We start from the raw sequence: 18,536 nt of genomic DNA, 5'->3' as shown, positions 1-18,536 counted from the left end.
GAGCAGGAAAACTTCTATAAAACCTCTAAAGCTCCTTTTCCCTTTTTCACAAGACCAAAATGTATCTAAATGAATCTAATCTCACTTATAAGTTTTTGTCTAAAATATTTGTTGATGAAAAAGTTAGTTATTATTTGAAACAACGGGTCAAAAATAAATATTGCTTGGGTCTCATAAGGCTGTTGAAATCAACTATAGTAGAAATAGTTTTCCAGCAAAATCAAAATCTTGTATGATATATTTTATAACCTAGTCATAACTATAAAAGGAGAAAACATAAGTCCGGCAGCGATTATTTTATCTGTAATTTCCATTTATTTGTCTTGAGTGCACAGGATAAAACATAAATGCACATTGAACTGAATCATGTTTCAGGGAAACACAAAACTGATGCTAATGTCATTGATTGACTTTTAACTCTTTGACAAGCATATTCCATTTATCATTTGTTTTCTGTCAGTTTTCCTCACTCCTCTTCTTCTTCCTATACCTCCATCACTCGACCGATGAAGAGTGGCACGTCAGCACGGTCGCTCCACACCAGCATGATGAAAGGCCGGAGGGCATTGAAGGTAGGGAAGGAGCGAGAGAACGCTAAGCTGCTAGCGGCACTAGCCTCAACTCCTCGTTCGGTCAGGGCCATGAAGGCTTTGTGTTTGGCCTCGTCCAGAACGAGATCACTGTTTGAGGAAAGGCCACACAGCCTTGCTCCCTCAAAAAGGGATGACAAGCCTGGTTAGAGGCAGAGGGAGAAAAAGTAGGATCACTTACAGACAGATCAACGAGCAGAAGAAGTAACATTTTCTTCAAATAGTCTAACTATGGCTAAAATAAAAATGAGATGGCAGACCAATGAAAGGAAATTTGAAGATAAGCAAACCTAATTTCCTGATGAGGTTGTTCATGTTTGTCTCCACATCCAGCTTGATTTGGGGAAGTGAGACCTCTGTGGTCTGAGGAGAGACTGTTTGTAGCTGGTTTATCATCAGACGTATATTCACGTCTGTCATCCTCTCCTCTACCTGCTGCAGGGCAGACAGTGTGTTGGCATTTGGCAGCAGGATGTAGAGACTGTTGTCACCTGAGAGAGCAAACCTTGCCACCTGTGCACAAAATAAAAATCTGTCAAGTCCTTTCTGACATTGTGACGGCAAATTTACGTAAAACATGATAGAAGTGCAGATTAACATCAGAAATAACAAACAGGGTCAAAGCAAGAGCTGACCCTTATCAGCCTTAAATTAAACAAATAAAATATCCATATGTCTCTAGTGTTGGGTATTTAGCTTCACATTATAAAAAAATAACTTATTTAGCCAATATAAACAACTACAAACACCTTCTAGCTGCATTTCGAGATCAATTACTTATTGAATACATCATGTGATGCTAACATACAGTCACTCCCTAATGTGACTGTGGGTGGTTTTTGGCCTGGAGTTGATGTCATCAGACGGTGCCCAACCTTCGCAGGGTGTTTCGACCCTTAACCGCTACACCCTCCAGCTGGCGGGTCAGCAGTGGTGGCCAGGTCACTGCCCATCATCTCCAGGCCTCCAGCCCCCCTCCTCCCTCTTAAACCACAACCAGCATGAGGCTCTCTCTGCTGCCTCCCCAATCCTGCGCACAGCTGTCTTCCTCTCCTTGCCAGATATTCCAAGTGCAGTGAGCACAGACCACATTGACTGTGCTGGGAATCCTCTGCATCCGACCTCCACTGGAAACAGCCATGCTTGCCAGCCTTTGTCTTTGCAGTCCATGATGAGGTCTTGGTATTTTAGGTTCTTCCTCTCATGGGCCTCCTCACAGCCTTCCTCCCAAGGCACAGTCAGTTCCACCAGGATGATCTTTTTGGCTTGCTCTGACCAGATGACAATGTCAGGCCTCAAGGTGGTCTGGACGATGGGTGGGAAAGTGAGCTTCTTCCCCAGGTCGACTTTCATCTCCCACCCCTGTGCCCCCTGGAGGATGTTGGTTCTGGCTCTTTTATTAGAGAGTGGCTTTTCTCCTGCCCTGATGAATTGCATTGATGGTATTTGCAGCTTAATTGGCTGTGGTCTTCTCCTAGCCTGCTCGAAAATGTCAGCCATCACTCGAAGCACTTGGTCATGCCGCCACCTATATCTCCCCTGGGCCAGAGCGATTTGGCACCCTGCTAAAATGTGGGCCAGTGTCCCCTTCTTTCTGCACAACTTGCAGAGCGGGTCCTCCCTCAAGCCCCACCTGGCTAAGTTCGCTGGTGATGGAAGCGTGTCATACACGGATCTCAGGAGGAAGCTAACACGGAAAGGTTCCAGCCTCCAGAGCTCAGTCCATGTGACCCTTCTGTTTGGGAGGTCCCATCTGGTCCATGTTCCCTGGGTCGCCAGCTCCACAGCCTTAGCCCTCCTTTTCTCCTCCTCCTGGTGACGAACTTCCACTTGTACCATCTCCCGCTTCTGCTGGACGCTTGCCTTCCTCCACCGTGTGAAGTGAGATGTTCCCAGTCCTTGTCGACCAATGCAGACACTACCGATGATGTCTCTCAACTCCAGGGAGCTCTCAGCTTGTCTGACTGCAGTGTCGGCTGCCCACTTACGGCCTGTTCGTGTTGTGACTCCTGCATTGCTTACTTGCTCATCCTTTGAGTCTCTGAGCATCATTGCGACCTTGCACTTGGCCACTTTGAACTCCTCCACCACAGAGGAAAATGGAAGTTGGAGCTGTCCTGATCTAATGTAGAGCCCAACTGCAGTGAAGCTGGGAGGGATACCTAGCCATCGCCTGAGATGTTTATTCACTCTCCTCTCCACTCCCTCCACTGCAGTCACTGGGATTTGATAGACTGTCAACAGCCACATAAGTCTTGGAAGGAGCCCATGCTGGTATATCCAGGACTTGAATTTGCCGGGTAGGCCTGACTTGTCAATCCTCCTTAGCCACTCGTCCGCCTGATTTGCAGTGTCAGAGATGTTGTTTCTGTCACTGAGGGTGTCATCGTACCACTTCCCCAGGCATTTAATGGGGTTCTCCCTGATTGTAGGGATCTGCTCTCCTTGGACATGCAGTTCGAAAGCCTCTGTTAGTCTCCCCCGCCTTATCACCATGCTCCGTGACTTCCTGGGCTTAAAAGCCATTCTTGCCCACGATGCTAAAGCCCCGAGAGTCTTTAGGATCCACCTTGCCTGCACATGCGTTGTGGTTGTTATGGTGAGGTCATCCATGAATCCTCTCAGTGGGGGTTGTCTGCTTCCTGCTGCTGTGACTGGTCCCTTGGCCTCTGCTGCTGCTGCTGTAATCAGAAGGTTCATCCCCATGATGAACAAAATGGGGGATACTGTGCATCCTGTTACAATGCCTTTCTCCAGTAGCTGCCATGTGGTGGTAAACTTGGCAGTCTGGAACCGCAGCTTGAATGACCCCAGGTATCTGTTAATCATCTGCCTGATCTTGACGGGGATGTGGTACTGCTCCATAGCCTTGTTGATGAGAGAATGGGGCATGGACCCATATGCATTTGCGAGGTCCAGCCAGACAACTGTTAGGTTGCCCTTGCTCCCCCTGGCCTCCTGGATCAGATGGCTGAGGATGGTGGTGTGTTCCAGGCATCCAGAGAACCCTGGAATCCCCCCCTTCTGGATCGAGGTGTTAATGTATCCATTTGTTGTCATGTAGTTAGTTATTCTTCTCGCCAAGACTGAGAAAAAGATCTTGGCTTCTACACTCAGCAGAGAGATGGCGCGGAACTGGCCGATCTCAGAAGAGTCCTTCTCCTTTGGCACAAAGCAGCCCTCTGACACTCTCCAGGTAGTTGGTATGCTGCCCTTTGCCCAGATTGTCCGGAAGAGCTTCCAAAGTCTACGTAGCAGAAGTGGACACTTCTTGTACACTTTGTAAGGCACTCCGCTTGGTCCAGGGGCTGATGCTGTCCTTGCCTTTTTCACCACCTCCTCCACTTCCTTCCAGGTCGGTTCTCTGGTCACCAAAGGTTCTGAGGGGAGTGGCACCTTGATGATCTTTGGGTGGCTGCTAAGAAGTTCATACCTCTGTGGGTCACAGTGAGTCAACCTCAGAGCCTCTTCAACCTCCTCCTTAGAGCTGCTGAGTGATCCTGATCTTGCCTCTCCTAATAAGGTTTTAGTGAACCTATAAGGGTCTTTGATGAACTGTGCCCTCTTTGCCCCCTTCTTCTTTCTCTGCTTCCGTGTCTGCTCTGCCCTTCTTAGCCTGCGAAGCTGCTCACGAAGCCCTGATGTTAGGTCTCTAATTCCCTCTTTTTCCCCTTCGGTGGCATTCTTGAACTGCCTGGATAGTGCCTTTATCTCTCTCCGCAAGCTCTGCATCTCCTTTTCCCTCCGATTTGGTTGCCGGACATTAGGAGTACTGGTCTTCCTATCCTCGACACCAAACCGCTCCTTGGCCACATTATAGATGATTGCTGTCATCGTTGCCATCTTCTGTTCTGCTGCACCTACCAGAGCAGTTTCAAGAATCTTACAGAGGTCCTCATCCAGCTGCTGCCACTCCTTGTTGCTGTTCATTTTCGGCCATTTTATTCTGTCCTTTGCAGGTTGAGGTTGCTGGGAGGCATCAGAGTTGACCACTGTGTGGTTCAAAGGCAAAGCTGTTGCCAAGAGATCTCCAGTGCTGTGGGGTGCCTCCTGACTGGGGTTCTCCTGCGTCTGACGAGGTGTCTCCACCCTGCGCTGCAACAAAATTGCCTCCTTTCCACACTTGGTCTTGGCTTGATGGATCTTTAGCCCTCTGGTGTTCTTGCATATCTTGCCACATTGGCATTGCACTTCTGGTGCCGTCCCTGTCAGTGTGGTTTGGGTGAGCCTTCTCGTTAACCGTGTATCAGTCCTGGTCTGTACCGATGTGTCCGTCCTTGCGAGTCTCTCATCCTCCCCCCCTCTCGGGAGACTCTGGGGGTATTGCTCATTGTGGTCATTCGTAGCTTGCTTTGGTGCCCTCTTGCGAGTGCTGTACATAAGGTTGCTAGCCTCATGCACCCATGCCAGGCTTTCCTGGAGGTCAGCTGTCTCTCCAGCGTCACTGATCTTCCTCAGTTGCCATCCAGCCTTTCCTGGACGTCACTGATTGCCCAGAAATTACTTATTGAATACATCATGTGATGCTAACATACAGTCACTCCCTAATGTGACTGTGGGTGGTTTTTGGCCTGGAGTTGATGTCATCAGACGGTGCCCAACCTTCGCAGGGTGTTTCGACCCTTAACCGCTACACCCTCCAGCTGGCGGGTCAGCAGTGGTGGCCAGGTCACTGCCCATCATCTCCAGGCCTCCAGCCCCCCTCCTCCCTCTTAAACCACAACCAGCATGAGGCTCTCTCTGCTGCCTCCCCAATCCTGCGCACAGCTGTCTTCCTCTCCTTGCCAGATATTCGGCAAGGAGAGGATCTTTGCAGGGATCTGTTCAATTTTGTTTTCAGGTTGTTCAGATGTAAGACAGCATTTTTTCAAATTTAAATTAAATGAATGCTTTTCCAAACTTAATTTTTCTAATTTGATTTTACAATTAAATGTTTCACATTATGATTCAGATTTCAACATCAGACAAAGATGATCTGACTGAAAACAAAACCCTGTTTTCAAATTCCATTCTTCAGAGGAGCAAGTCACCTCAAACCAAACTAACCCAACATAAAAATCAAATCCCTCTGAAAATAAGATCTTAAAGTTATAGCTGGAAATTCTCTATCAGGAGAATTTTTGAGACTGGGTCATGTAGGCCTGTACAGATAAAGCACTTTTTCAAGTCAGAGGACTTCACCAAGGTGCTTTACACTGCATTCATTCATTCACCCATTCATGCGCACACTGATGAAGCTGAAATACATTGTATTCGACCTGTCATTTAAATCCCATATCAAAGACGTTTCTAGAATTTCCCTCTTTCATCTGTGAAATATTGCAAAAATTAGAAAGAGAAACTGAGAATGAGAAACTAGTCCATGCATTGCAAACTAGTCCATGCAAAATTCTGCAGCCAGGGTTGATGATGAAAATTAAAACGAGAGATCATATTTCTCCTATACTAGCTTCTTTTCATTGGCTTCTTGTTAAAGAATTTAAAATTCTGCTTCTCACATATAAAACCATAAATGGCCAAGCTCCATCTTATATCAGAAATATGATTGTTCCTTATGTTCATAACAGAGCACTTGGCTCTCAATGTGCAGGTTTGCTAGTGGTTCCTAGAATTTCTAAAAGTAGAATGGGAGGCAGATCTTTTAGTTATCAGGCTTCGCTCCTGTGGAACTAACTACCAGTTTTAGTCTGTGGTGCAGACACCCTGTCTACTTTTAAGGGTAGGCTTAAAACTTTCCTTTTTGATAAAGCTTATATTTAAAGAGGCTCAGGTTATCCTGAGCTATCTCCATAGTTATGCTGCTATAGGTTTAGAGTTCTGGAGGACATAGGGATCCCTTTTCATCATACTGCTTAATTCTATCTCTATTCTCCAGCGCTGCAGAATCTGTTAGTTCAATCTCTTACGGTATGCTCTCTCTGCTTTTTCTCACAGTAGCTTCATCTGGTCCGTTCCTGTTTGGCTGTGACTCCATCCTGGAGAGAAATATCAGCTGTGCTGCTGCCATCAACACCTTTGTTTATAGATTTTCAAGATCTGCCAGTTTTTCAAGTGTAGTCCTGTTTCTCTGACTGTGACTAGCTTGGTGTGCTCTCTTCATCCTCTGACATGGGAGTTGGCAAGGAGCTCGTCTGCCTGGCTGTGTGTTTCCTGTACCGGGGTGCCTTTTACAGCTGCTTTTTGTATCTCTGCTTCTGTCTCCTTGAACCCCAGTCGGCCTCGGCAGATGGCTGCTCACACAGAGCCTGGTTCTGCTGGAGGTTTCTTCCTGTTAAAAGGGAGTTTTCCTCTCCACTGTCGCTACAAGCATGCTTAGTGTGAGGGATTGCATTCGAGTCAATGAGTCGATGCAATCGACTGCTCCCTTTTATAGAGAACTTTCAATCAATTTGACTGTATAATCTGGTGAACTGTAAAGTGCCTTGAGAGAACATGTGTTGTGATTTGGTGCTTTAGAAATAAACTGAATTGAATTGAATAGCCACATCTGCCCTGGGGCTCACTGACAGAAGGGAGGCTGCAGTACACTGGCCCCACCAGTCCCACTATCGGTAGGCAATGCAGGTGAAGTGTCTTGCCCAAGGACACAACGACAGTGAAACCCAGATTAATTATATAATTATAGTCTTCTGAAACGCTGTGTCAGATGTATCAGAACATTCATTTTACTTTTTTAATCCTGTCAATTAACAAAAACTTTTCCCCAGTTTGCTGATTGTCCCCCATAAATAGCCGTGAGTCTTTCTTATCACAAGCTCTGATATTAACTGTGCAACATGAGGTTGGTAGTACTTTAGCTTTTGGACCTCCCACAGGGGTTTGTGGTATCTTGGGGAGGTTGTTGATATAGATTTATAACCTTTTCCAGACTGGTAGATATGAATGACCCCTGCATTTTGCTCATGACTGATATACTGCTTCAGTTCTTTAGATTTTTTAGATACTTTATGTTGTAAAAGCTTCAGTTTCAGAAATGTCATGATTTTTCGTGTGTGACAGTAACGGCTGCGTTGCAGTCCTTTTTTTATTGTCTCAGAGTAAAATAAGATATAGCTGAACCTGTCAAACTCAAGTAAAGACTGATAAAACAGCTCTGTTGTGGGAAGTCAATACTATGAACCATCAGCAGCTAACAGGTAAAGACTGTGAAGGTAGGTTGGCCAGCAGAGGGCATTAATGACAGCACATAAATGTTGGCACTTGAGGTCTATAACACTAGGCTCCCATCCACAGTATTTATCTGAAGCTGAAGGAATTCCAATAAAGACAATAGGTTCCCATTACATTTAAATATGCATCGTTAGGATTGATAAATGCACACGTGTGGTTTTAAAAATACACACAAAAAAACATTAAAGAGCACAGAAGATCGACAAATGCCCAAAAAGATCAGAAATGCAATATTTACATATTCACACAAGATTTAGAAAAACTGAAACATTCATATGTTTATAGATTGCGTCTGGTCTGGTCCGTACCAGTGCCAATTGTGTACAGGTGTGCAACTTGTTATTCTCACAGGGAATGATCAGCAAACAATTAGATACTGCATATTCATTGTTTTATTCAAAGATATTAACGCACATAGCTTGTGGTATGAATGAGTTATGAGCCAATTGCATGACTGTTCAAAAAACAATATATCTATGTGGAGCAGACACAGGCCAGTGGAGTTTAAACCATTTAGACTTCAACATGGCCTCTGGCAATGACAAAACCTGACATATTTAGCAGGTATACCCTAGTTAGGGTTATGTTGGTAATAGTTTTAACATCTATCATCATGTACCTCGTACTCGTACTCGTCGTCTCCCGCTTTATCCGGAACCGGGTCGCGGGGGCAGCAGACTAAGCAGAGACTCCCAGACTTCCCTCTCCACAGACACCTCCTCCAGCTCTGTTGGGGGAAGCCCTAGGCGCTCCCAGGCCAGCCGAGAGACATAGTCTCTCCAGCGTGTCCTGGGCCGTCCCCTGGGCCTCCTCCCGGTGGGACGTGCCTGGAACACCTCCCGAGGGAGGCGTCCAGGGGGCATCCGAAGAAGATGTCCGAGCCGATGTGGAGAACCTCCACATCGAGAACCTACACTGAACCTACACTGAGCCTCTCCCGAATGACCGAGCTCCTCACCCTATCTCTAAGGGAGAGCCCAGCCACCCTGCGGAGAAAGCTCATTTCAGCCGCTTGTATCCGGGATCTCGTTCTTTTGGTCATGATCCAGATTTCATGACCATAGGTGAGGGTAGGAACGTAGACCGACCGGTAAATTGAGAGCTTTGCCTTTTCGCTCAGCTCTCTCTTCACCACGACAGACCGGTGCAGCGTCCGCATTATTGCAGCAGCCGCACCGATCCGTCTATCGATCTCCCGCTCCATTCTTCCCTCACTCGTGAACAGGACCCCAAGATACTTGAACTCCTCCACTTGAGGCAAGGTCATCATCTACCATCTAACGTAATTTGACATCTATCAAGGTAAGGTGGTAAAATAAGTAGACATAGCATTTTTCTGGGTACTTCAGGTTTTTGCAATGGTACAAAATCAGATGACTAAATTATTATTCTTGGATGTTGGTTCTGTTAATACTTTACTGCAAAGTGTTCTCCACATCTAACACCTTAGCTGCTGGAACAGGCTGCTGGCCATGCTAATCCAAACTGGATTGAAAGTGCTGCTTCTTACCTGTGCCTTTAGCTCAACAACATACGATGTAGCTGCCATGTACTTTGAATGGTGGAGAAGAGCCACCCTTGACATATCCCCATCATGTTTTATGAAATATCCTTTTTTTGGTTTCTCACTAAACATAAACTTCCACTGGCCTGCAACATAGGAACACAGATTACAAGGGAATATGTTCACATGAGCTTCAAGCTTTTTTGCACAGACAGAGATACTTCACTAACCACTAAATGACACTGCATTGAGAAGGATCAGTTGGGCGCTGGGTGAGACTTCATTGATTAAATTTCTGATCCTGTTATTGGTCATGTTTGCCACCCAGCTGTTGATCATGTGTGTGTTTTCCTCACTGGACTCCAGCAGTTTTGTAGGTTTTGCTCCATAGTACTGTACAGATAGTCTGCTGAAAGACTCACTCAGATTCATTTCTGAGAAAAAATGGAATGAAGAAAAACACAATGAATTAAAAGCCGTTCTCTGCAATAGACCAACGGATACCAGAAATGGAAAACATGTTCATGCTTAAAACACTCGGGTACGTGAGTTATAGTAGATCTGGGAAGCCATCTGCAAGGACTCCCCCATCTTCTCTTTCTGCTTTTTCATCTGGAAGTGAATGCAGTTGAAGTCATGGGGCACACAGATAGCTCTTTCAATAGCTTTGCGGGTTTTACCACTTGCACCTGTGGAGTCAAAGAAAAACAGGTTAGTGAAAAAATAAAGAGAGCTACATAAAATATCTGTCATTTAAATAAAAAGAAAATGGTTTTCCCCTGTTGAGGGATGCTAGTAAAGCATATTACCATCAGACAGTAATCAAAGATTTAACCTGTTAGGAGAAAAGGATTTTAGAACTAATTTCTGCCTAAATAAATCAAGAATAACTCTGCAGTTATCAGCTCTTGAAGCAAACATTTAGTATTTTAGTTGTATTTAGTATTATCGTCTCATTTAGAAAACATGATAAATATAACTATATCTGATTTACTTGAAAATAAAACAAATTAACTAATAAAAAAGAAAAATCCCAAACTCCCTGCAGTACCTCCCTAATCCACTAGGGGATCGTGTCACCTGTCATGAACACCACTGGTTTTGTGTAATTTATTTGCCTACCAGAGGTGTCAAAAGTATTAATGTTTAGAGTATAAACTTAAACTTTATACTCCAGTAAAAGTGTAAAAGTAACACTTTTAAAACTGCTTTGAGTATAAAAGTAATAGTAGTCAAATTAACTAAGTTAACAACAGCACCTTTACTGCACTACTGTATTAAAGGAAATTTTTTTCTACAATTGTGGATGATAACTTTCTTAAAATTATTTTTCTTAGTTTTAAAACTAATGGCAACAGAGTCAAATTTAACTTTCATCTTGAAAAACGATTTATTTTGGTATTTTGCAAAGAATGAGTTGGTGCAGCATTGAGTCCAACCTCAAGGAAATTAATTGTCTTGATTAAAGAAATCATTTTGACGGTTTTTATTTTTTTTTAAATACTAACAGGTCATAATGAAAAGAATCTTATATGAAACAAAACTAACAAGCATATTTTTTTAAATGTAAGATGCAGAAAGTAGAGATAATAAAAAAAAAAAAAGGAGTATAAGTAAAACGTGGTTTAAAAAAATATATTACTCCAGCAAAGCATAGATAGCCAAAATTTCTACTTAAGTAATGTAACAAAGTATTTGTATTTTGTGTGTTGAGCAGCTGATGCTTGCTATAGAAATATATATAAAAAAAGACATGAATGGATGGATGGAGAGATTGATGGAGGAAAGACTTAATTATTTAAGTGATGCAAAGATGACTTTTATTTATGAAGCACAATGTGCTGATGACTACCTGTTTTTGCATTTTAAACAGTACACTTTAATCCTACAAACTAATAAAATAAGAAGGATCATTATTAGCCTATATTATTAGCAGTTTTGTTTCTAATTATTTTTGATGAATTTACAATCTAAAATAAAGGAAACTGAATAATTCTACCTAAGCTTAATAAACAATCTAAATAAAAACAAAAGGGCCAGGCCCAACTTTGCCTCTATGCACATTTTTTGAATGATACTTGTCAAAAATGTCTGTAATTGGCTTTTGTACCTAATAACAGGTGGGAGAGTATGGCACTGATGCTGATTGGAGAGAAGAGCGTGTTTTTTGAGGGATTATCTTGGGTTATGTAGGAATAGAGTTTCATTGCAAACTCTGTCAAAGATTCCCGCAATATGGGTTCATCTGTGCGACTGTTCTCCTCCAAGCATGGCTCCAGCTCTTCCACGTGGTCTTGGCATGAGATTGGAAGAGAAGTGGGAGGAGCTGAAAAAAAGTTACATTTTTAAAAAAGTGCACCATCATTATTGTAATAGGATTTCATATAAAATTAACTATAACATATTTTATCTGAATAAAAAATGGTTCTGATTATGCAGTCAGAGTTTATGGAGGAGATTTATTAAAATACCTTCAACTTCCAGCTGTATAGAGATCAACCTTTGCCCATCAGCAGATTCACAGATGTAAAGTCCAGCATCCTCCATTTTAATGTTTCTGACCATGATGGTTTGATCCAGTTCATTTGGTGAAATCAGTTCAATTTTTTCTTGTGTTCCACTTTCCTCTTCTGTTTGTAGTCTCTTTCTTTTACCAACGCTGCTCTCCTTGAACCACAGTGCATTAGAAATGACCCCACTGGAAGGTGGTAGGTAGCATGGGAGGAGCACATCAGAGTTCTCTTGAATCTTGACGGTCGTCTGTAAGGATTCTGGAAGCAAAATGCAAAATAAAAACAAATCCATCAGTTTTTATAGGATTTATACATTTCATTATCTACAGTAATGTGTAATATTTTACTATTTTAACGGTTTTTGTTTACACTTTTTACACTATCATATTTTAAATCATTAAACAGAAAATGGATCATCTAAATAAAAAATACATTTTTTTAGAATAATGACTTGATACAAAGAGAAGAAATCGATCCAATCCAATGTATTCCTATCAAAAAAAGTACTTATGTTCCCCTTGTTAAACCTAAAATGTACTGCAATAGACTGCTTTTCTTTTAGTATGTTGAGTTCATTATCAAATTAAGCTTTCCAGTCAAGTAAAAGTGTAAAAGCAGAATTTTTATAACTATAGTATAAAAGTATAAGAATAAAAGTAAAATGAATGCAGGAAAAATATTAAGAGCAGATTCTTAATTGTTTTACTGCACTAGCCTATTAAAGCAACAGTTTTCAACAATTCTAGATGATAATTTCCTTAGTTTCATAGTTTTATAACTAATTGTAACAGACGCAAATTTAACTTTGCATCATCTCGGAAAAAAAAAAGTTATTTTTGTATGTGGCGAACAACAAGTTGGTGCAGCAGTGAGGCCAACCACAAGGATATTAATTCTCTGGATGAAACAAAATATTGTGACTTTTTATGTATACCAACAGGCCATAACCAAAATTAGTTAAAAATTTAAATAATTAACCAGTCTATTTTTAGAATTTAAGGAATAGAAAGTAGAGAAATAAATTATTACTCCAGTAAATAGCCAAAATTTCTTCTTAAGTAAGTTAAGGAAGTTTTTATACTTTGTTACTTGAAACCTCTGTGGACTACAGTAAAGGAAAGTGAAGCCAGCTGCAACAAATAGAGAAAACATGGAAGAACGATGAACCCTCAGAGGAGTGGCCGACCTGCTGATCTTTAACACCAAAAGCTCATTGACAACTCATCCTGGAGGTCAACAAGGAACCCAGAGATCTGCTGAAGAGCTGCAAGCTCCACTTCCTTTGGTTAAAGTCATTGTGCATGGTCTAAAAACAATAGACTGGACGAACAATGACATTCAGCGGAGAGTTGCATAACCAAAATCCACAGGCTGTTTAAAACTACCACCATCTTCATTACCACGCTTGATGATCTATAAGAATACTGGAAAATATATATATATATATATTGTGTTGACTGACAACAAAAAAAGTTTAACTTTTTGTAAAGTGTGTGTCCTCCTGTCACATCTGGTGCAAACGCAACACTGGACAAAATTTAGAGACAATGACTTATAGCCTCATATACCATACGTTCCTAAACATTTCAGCCTGCGACCACAGAAACAACATTACAACATACTAGCAACCCCTTAAAAATACATATAATTTCTTCCCCCAACTCATACAGTTTAACTCCAAGCACTGAATCTCAAGAAGTATGTGGAACACTTTTCTGCATGATGGCAGGCACTCTAAACGGGTTTCAGGCCCTTTGAAAGAGTAAATGCCCCACAGCATTATGTATCCTCAAGTGAACTCAACAGTCGGCATGATGTCCTTTTCTACATTTTTATTGTTTATCTTTTGCAAATCCAACTAAAAAGAAACATTTTCAACGTTTTTACTGAAAAATATCTTTAAAATTATTTGACCATTTATGACTAAAACATTGTTTGATTAGCAGACTGACATCTAATATCAGCACAGATGCATCTACAAGCCTGTGGTCCATTTTCCCTGAATGTACATTGAGTTGGAAATTCCCGTGCTATATCTGCTGATGTCATGTACGTCCATGCATTTAGCAAACAATCAAGGATTATATTTAAGATGGATTTTGCGGGGACTCTGAAGCGACTGGCATCCAGCTCATCTTGGTGAACGAATGCAACTCATTGTAAGGTGAGTTGAAAAAAGTAAAAAAACAAAACCAAACCAAACCAGACTTGTTCAAGCTATGAGAATGAGCAGAAGGGTGCTGCAGTTCTGTTTTTGCCACAGGTGGCAGAATCATTTAAAAAAAATCTGTCCTGTCTCCTTAAGTCTTTGTCAGAAGAAGTTGGGGGGGGGGATGTCTGGGCCTCCCTATGGAAGCTGCTACCCCCGCAACCCGACCCCGGATAAGCGGAAGAGGATTGATGGCACCTCAAATAAATAATCTGACATGTGGATAAAATAGCATATAAACATTATTATGAAGACCTTGGGATCCCAGGATGTTACATTTTGCTATGATTCTCTAACAGTTAGCTTTGTAGATATATATTTTTTATTAATAGCTTTGTTTAGGGGCATTTAAATAAGTGTAACCTCTATGAAACAAAGTTCTTCATAGGTCTTAATAATTGTGTCATCATTGATTCAGTTAGAGTCTGTTTTTTACACATTGAATGAAATGTAATCCAGATAAAACAACAGTTGGATCAACTTAAAATGTGAGATTAAGGTATTGCGTCAGAAATGAATTTGTTTTACAGCTAATAAAATAGCTTTACCAGCACTTCCAACAATATGTCTGTCTGTGTAGGCTTGGTAAAGAAGTCTCACCAACTGTGAGGCTGTACGTTGTAGTCACCATCCCTTGTTCCAACACTGCCACACACACATACTCTCCCTGGCTGGCAGCAGTCACAGGAGATATGGAGACGTAAAAGTCATTCTTTACAACTTTAGCTGAGCCGTCTGACTGAGGAGAAGCACCTATGCTTTGTCCTGCAATGGCACCCACACACACACAAGTCAAAAAAACAAGTTGAATAATATATGAGCATTAGGTGCTGAATATTTGCTGTATTTTCTATTAATTCTTACAAACAGAAATAACAATAACACCATTAAATGTCCAGGTGATGTTTGCGCCTGTGATGTCATTTTCAGATGAATAACAGGGTAGCTCCACTGTGGAACCTTGTGGAGTCCGGATACTCATGCATGCTGCGAGCTGAAGCAAAGAAATAAACTGTTAAATTATGCAAATAAAAAAACAAATAACTCATTTAACAGATCTAAGACCACAATTGCCGCACATCCTTGCTGAAGTGTTCACATCCCTTCAATAAACTGTATTGCTGTACTATTATAAATAAATCCCTGAAAACAGAAAACAAAACATTTTTAAACATAGAAAAATTAAAGCACGATTTCCTTGCAAAAAAACACATTATGTTATGTTATTGGCTTTGCATTACTAAAATCATTTTATTTTCTCCTGTTAACTGGGGTATGAAAGATGAATTACTTGTTTTGCAGTGTTTCTGTATTTTGCTCCCCAGATAGGCATAATGCACGGCATAATTCTCATACTCATTTATTAATTCTGTGCAGTGTTGGACTAGTTGTAATAACCATTTAGTTAGAAATTTGCAAAGATATGTTAATTCATGATTTTATATAAGAATGAGACCTTCATTTATTACTTGTTGTCATAAAATGTTTTTACATCATTTATCAGTTCTTGTATAATTGGCATAATAATTTTTTTTTTACTGGTTGCCAAATACCCTGTAAAAACATTTCTCCACTCTGTCAATTAACAACCATAAACCTCAATGTTTCAGTTGGGACTTCATATAACGGAATCAACACAAATAAATAAAATCGTTTTTTGAAGAGAACAGAAAAAGGTATGTTTGAAAAGACATTCCAAATGTTAGTAATTTGTACTTAGCCCCTTAAATCTGATTTCCTACATAAAATGCAACTCAGCATTTAGGATTTCTGTTTGAAGCCTGCCACAAAAAATACAGAATAGAATAGAACAGAACAGAATAGAATAGAATAGAAAACCCCATTAGTCCCACAATGGGCAAATTGTGGTGTTACAGCAGCAGCAAAAACTTGTAGCAAAATTATATTGTTATAGTACAATGTGGACCTTAGAAAAGTGTATAAAAAACATTAGAATTAGGGACAGAGTTAAGAAAATAAACAAGTAAAATACCTTACTGTGCAGTATTTATACAATATACGTAAATACTGTGTATCTGGAGAATAAATAATCAATAAAGAGCTGGGGACATTTTTACAGTATTGGATACGCGAAAACAATATTTTTCTATTTTCTATATATTCTAAATGATATATATAAAATACATTAATGCATCAAAAGTGGATGGTGTTCTGATCGGCTGAGACCAAGTTTACTCTTTGGTCCACATATGTAGTGGCTTACTACACTGCATATCACCATAATCAACCTTGGACGTTGTAAAACTAGTAGGCAGAAACATCATAATGTAGGATTCCTTTGGGACGGTGAAATTAGACTCAATGGGAAAATGGATGGCAAGGGACACAAAGCAGTACTGGGGAAAAAAAACTGTTTGAGATGGTAAGATATTTAAAACTGGGATGGAAGTTCCCTCATTCTGGTTTGTTGTTTTAGTATGGCTATAAGTAAAATAGCTTGGGTTATTTAAATGTTGCAAATTGCTTTCATGACTGCAGTTAAAGAACAGAAACCTCAAGAGTTTTACCTCAAAAGTGAGCTGCAGCAGGAGGTAAACGATGACCTGTAGTTTCATCTGCAAATGGAATTAGATTAAAGGTCAATGATTTCAAAACTACTATGGCAACATGCCACAGGAAAGATCAACATGTATTGCAACCAGCAAAGCATTAAGGTCCTTCACAAAGTTTTTTAAACATTATATTTCCCCAACATCTGTTTTATAATCACAAGCTTTTCTAATCAGAAGATTGTCAAATAAAGACATTTGGGTAAAAATGTAGAACCTTCCCACAACATATGTATTTACGTGTGGTATACATTTGATTGATTATGTTCACAAATCAAAGCAAAAAATAAATAAAAAATAGAATACTCACCGCCTCTGTATTTTCAAGTGTCTGTTTTTAGGAATAGCATCAATTTTAATCAGCGCTGTGTTTCTGTCAGACTGCTTTTTATTGCCTTCACCACCTCTGACTTATCTGCTCATCTGAGATGCAGCTGACACTGGTTTGTCTCTGTTGATTTAGAGATGTTTGCTTGCATACTGCGGGCCATCTGAGTTGCTGGAAATCACATGATTTCACTTTGTTGGCAAATATCAAGAGGATTGAATAACTGTCCTGCATGGATTTTGGCTAGCTTTGGTTAGCTCTTTTCAAACATACTATTAGTAAAATATGTATTAAATGTATATAATTGCTTTTCTGAGTAATTAAATATCATTTAACACTGAATTCATGGCAGATGTTTTAAATAAAAAGAAAATGAGCAATATTTGAATAGACTAAGTTATGTCTAATGAAATGGAGTTGTAAAGAGTAAATACTGAATATAAAAAGAAAAGGATTTTCCAAGAAAAGGATTTCTTTTACAGACTAGTTTAATATCAACATATGAGCTATAAAAAGCTTTTTCATTAACAATGTATTGTAAGAGTGATGCTGCTAAAAGCAAAGAGACCTTCACCAAAACATTTCACTGTCACACATCCTTCTGGTGGTGATGGCTTTGACTGTGTCTCAGAGCGAGAGAGCACTCAAAGAGAGCTTCAGACAGGCCTGGAAATAAAATTTACTGTTTTGCCCATGAAAAAACATTAGCGATGCACCATAACGACCTCTATGCACACCCACAGAAGGGAGTAATCAAAACAGATATAAAGATAAAATAGATGTGAAGATTTTCCTGGCAATGGACAAACACACAGCCAAGGAAACTCTTATGGGCTTTAGTGAAAGAGAAAATGGCATAGTGCATCACATTATTTAAATGCGACTAAAAAGCTATTAAAAAACTGAACAGAGTGCTTAGAAATACCCCATAATATTTACTATCTAGTGTGAAAGAATGGGTTGAAACAACACTAGCAAAATACATAACATTATCTTATTACAAGAGATAACTTCAGGGGGGTTTTGTCAATAAAAGCTTTCATCAATTTCAGTTCTCAGTGTCATTTCAAACTTCTACTTGTAACTTTATCTAAGAACTAATTTCCTTTAATTTGTATGTGTGGATTCCTGGGTTGTCAGCAACCGGAATTTATAACTGCACTGCAAAAAATGGAAATCTAAATAAGACATTTTTGCTCAAATTTAGTGCATTTTTTCTTGAATTGAGGAAGTAAGTGTGACACTTTGCCAATGGAATGAGAGAATTTACATTTAAAATAAGAAAAAAAAACTATTGTTTTGTCTTAATTCAAGCATATATTATCTAATTATCTTATTTTAGGAGTAAAAATACTAATTCCATTGGCAGGTCATCTTATTTACCTGCTCAAATTAAGGGTAAGTACACTTAATAGAAGATATTTTTCCCTTATTTCTAGGTGTTTTTTGCAGTGTGCAATGCCATTCAGTTATAAACAAGGTTGTTATAACTTGACTCATTTCTGGGTAAAGGCTCAGTTTGACCTGGATTTAGTTCAATTAGCAGCGGTAAAATAGCCATGCTTGGATTTTTTTTTTTAGTTGGATAATGTCAAATTATAAACTTATGGTGCTAAAATACTGACTGCATTTAGAAATAATTATAATTCTTT

The 18,536-nt window shown here is 40.2% G+C and overlaps 1 protein-coding gene across 1 annotated transcript; it reads right to left on the bottom strand.

Moving 5' to 3' along the window:
• Positions 1 to 292: 292 nt before the first annotated feature.
• Positions 293 to 16,568, bottom strand: serping1 (serpin peptidase inhibitor, clade G (C1 inhibitor), member 1). The gene is made up of 10 exons (XM_038276072.1): positions 16,515 to 16,568; positions 14,872 to 14,980; positions 14,587 to 14,751; positions 11,736 to 12,035; positions 11,375 to 11,590; positions 9,810 to 9,953; positions 9,495 to 9,698; positions 9,271 to 9,410; positions 881 to 1,103; positions 293 to 732 (listed from the first exon to the last, which is right to left on the bottom strand). The coding sequence occupies exons 1-10, from the start codon at positions 16,560 to 16,562 to the stop codon at positions 485 to 487; spliced, it is 1,797 nt and encodes a 598-aa protein (XP_038132000.1). The 5' UTR covers positions 16,563 to 16,568; the 3' UTR covers positions 293 to 484.
• Positions 16,569 to 18,536: the final 1,968 nt, after the last annotated feature.

The sequence above is a fragment of the Cyprinodon tularosa genome, unplaced genomic scaffold (genome assembly GCF_016077235.1).
Source record: "Cyprinodon tularosa strain WSP-4 unplaced genomic scaffold, ASM1607723v1 ctg993, whole genome shotgun sequence".
Lineage (NCBI taxonomy): Eukaryota > Metazoa > Chordata > Actinopteri > Cyprinodontiformes > Cyprinodontidae > Cyprinodon > Cyprinodon tularosa.
Note: the sequence above shows the minus strand (reverse complement) of the source record. Positions and strands in the feature narration are given on the sequence as shown.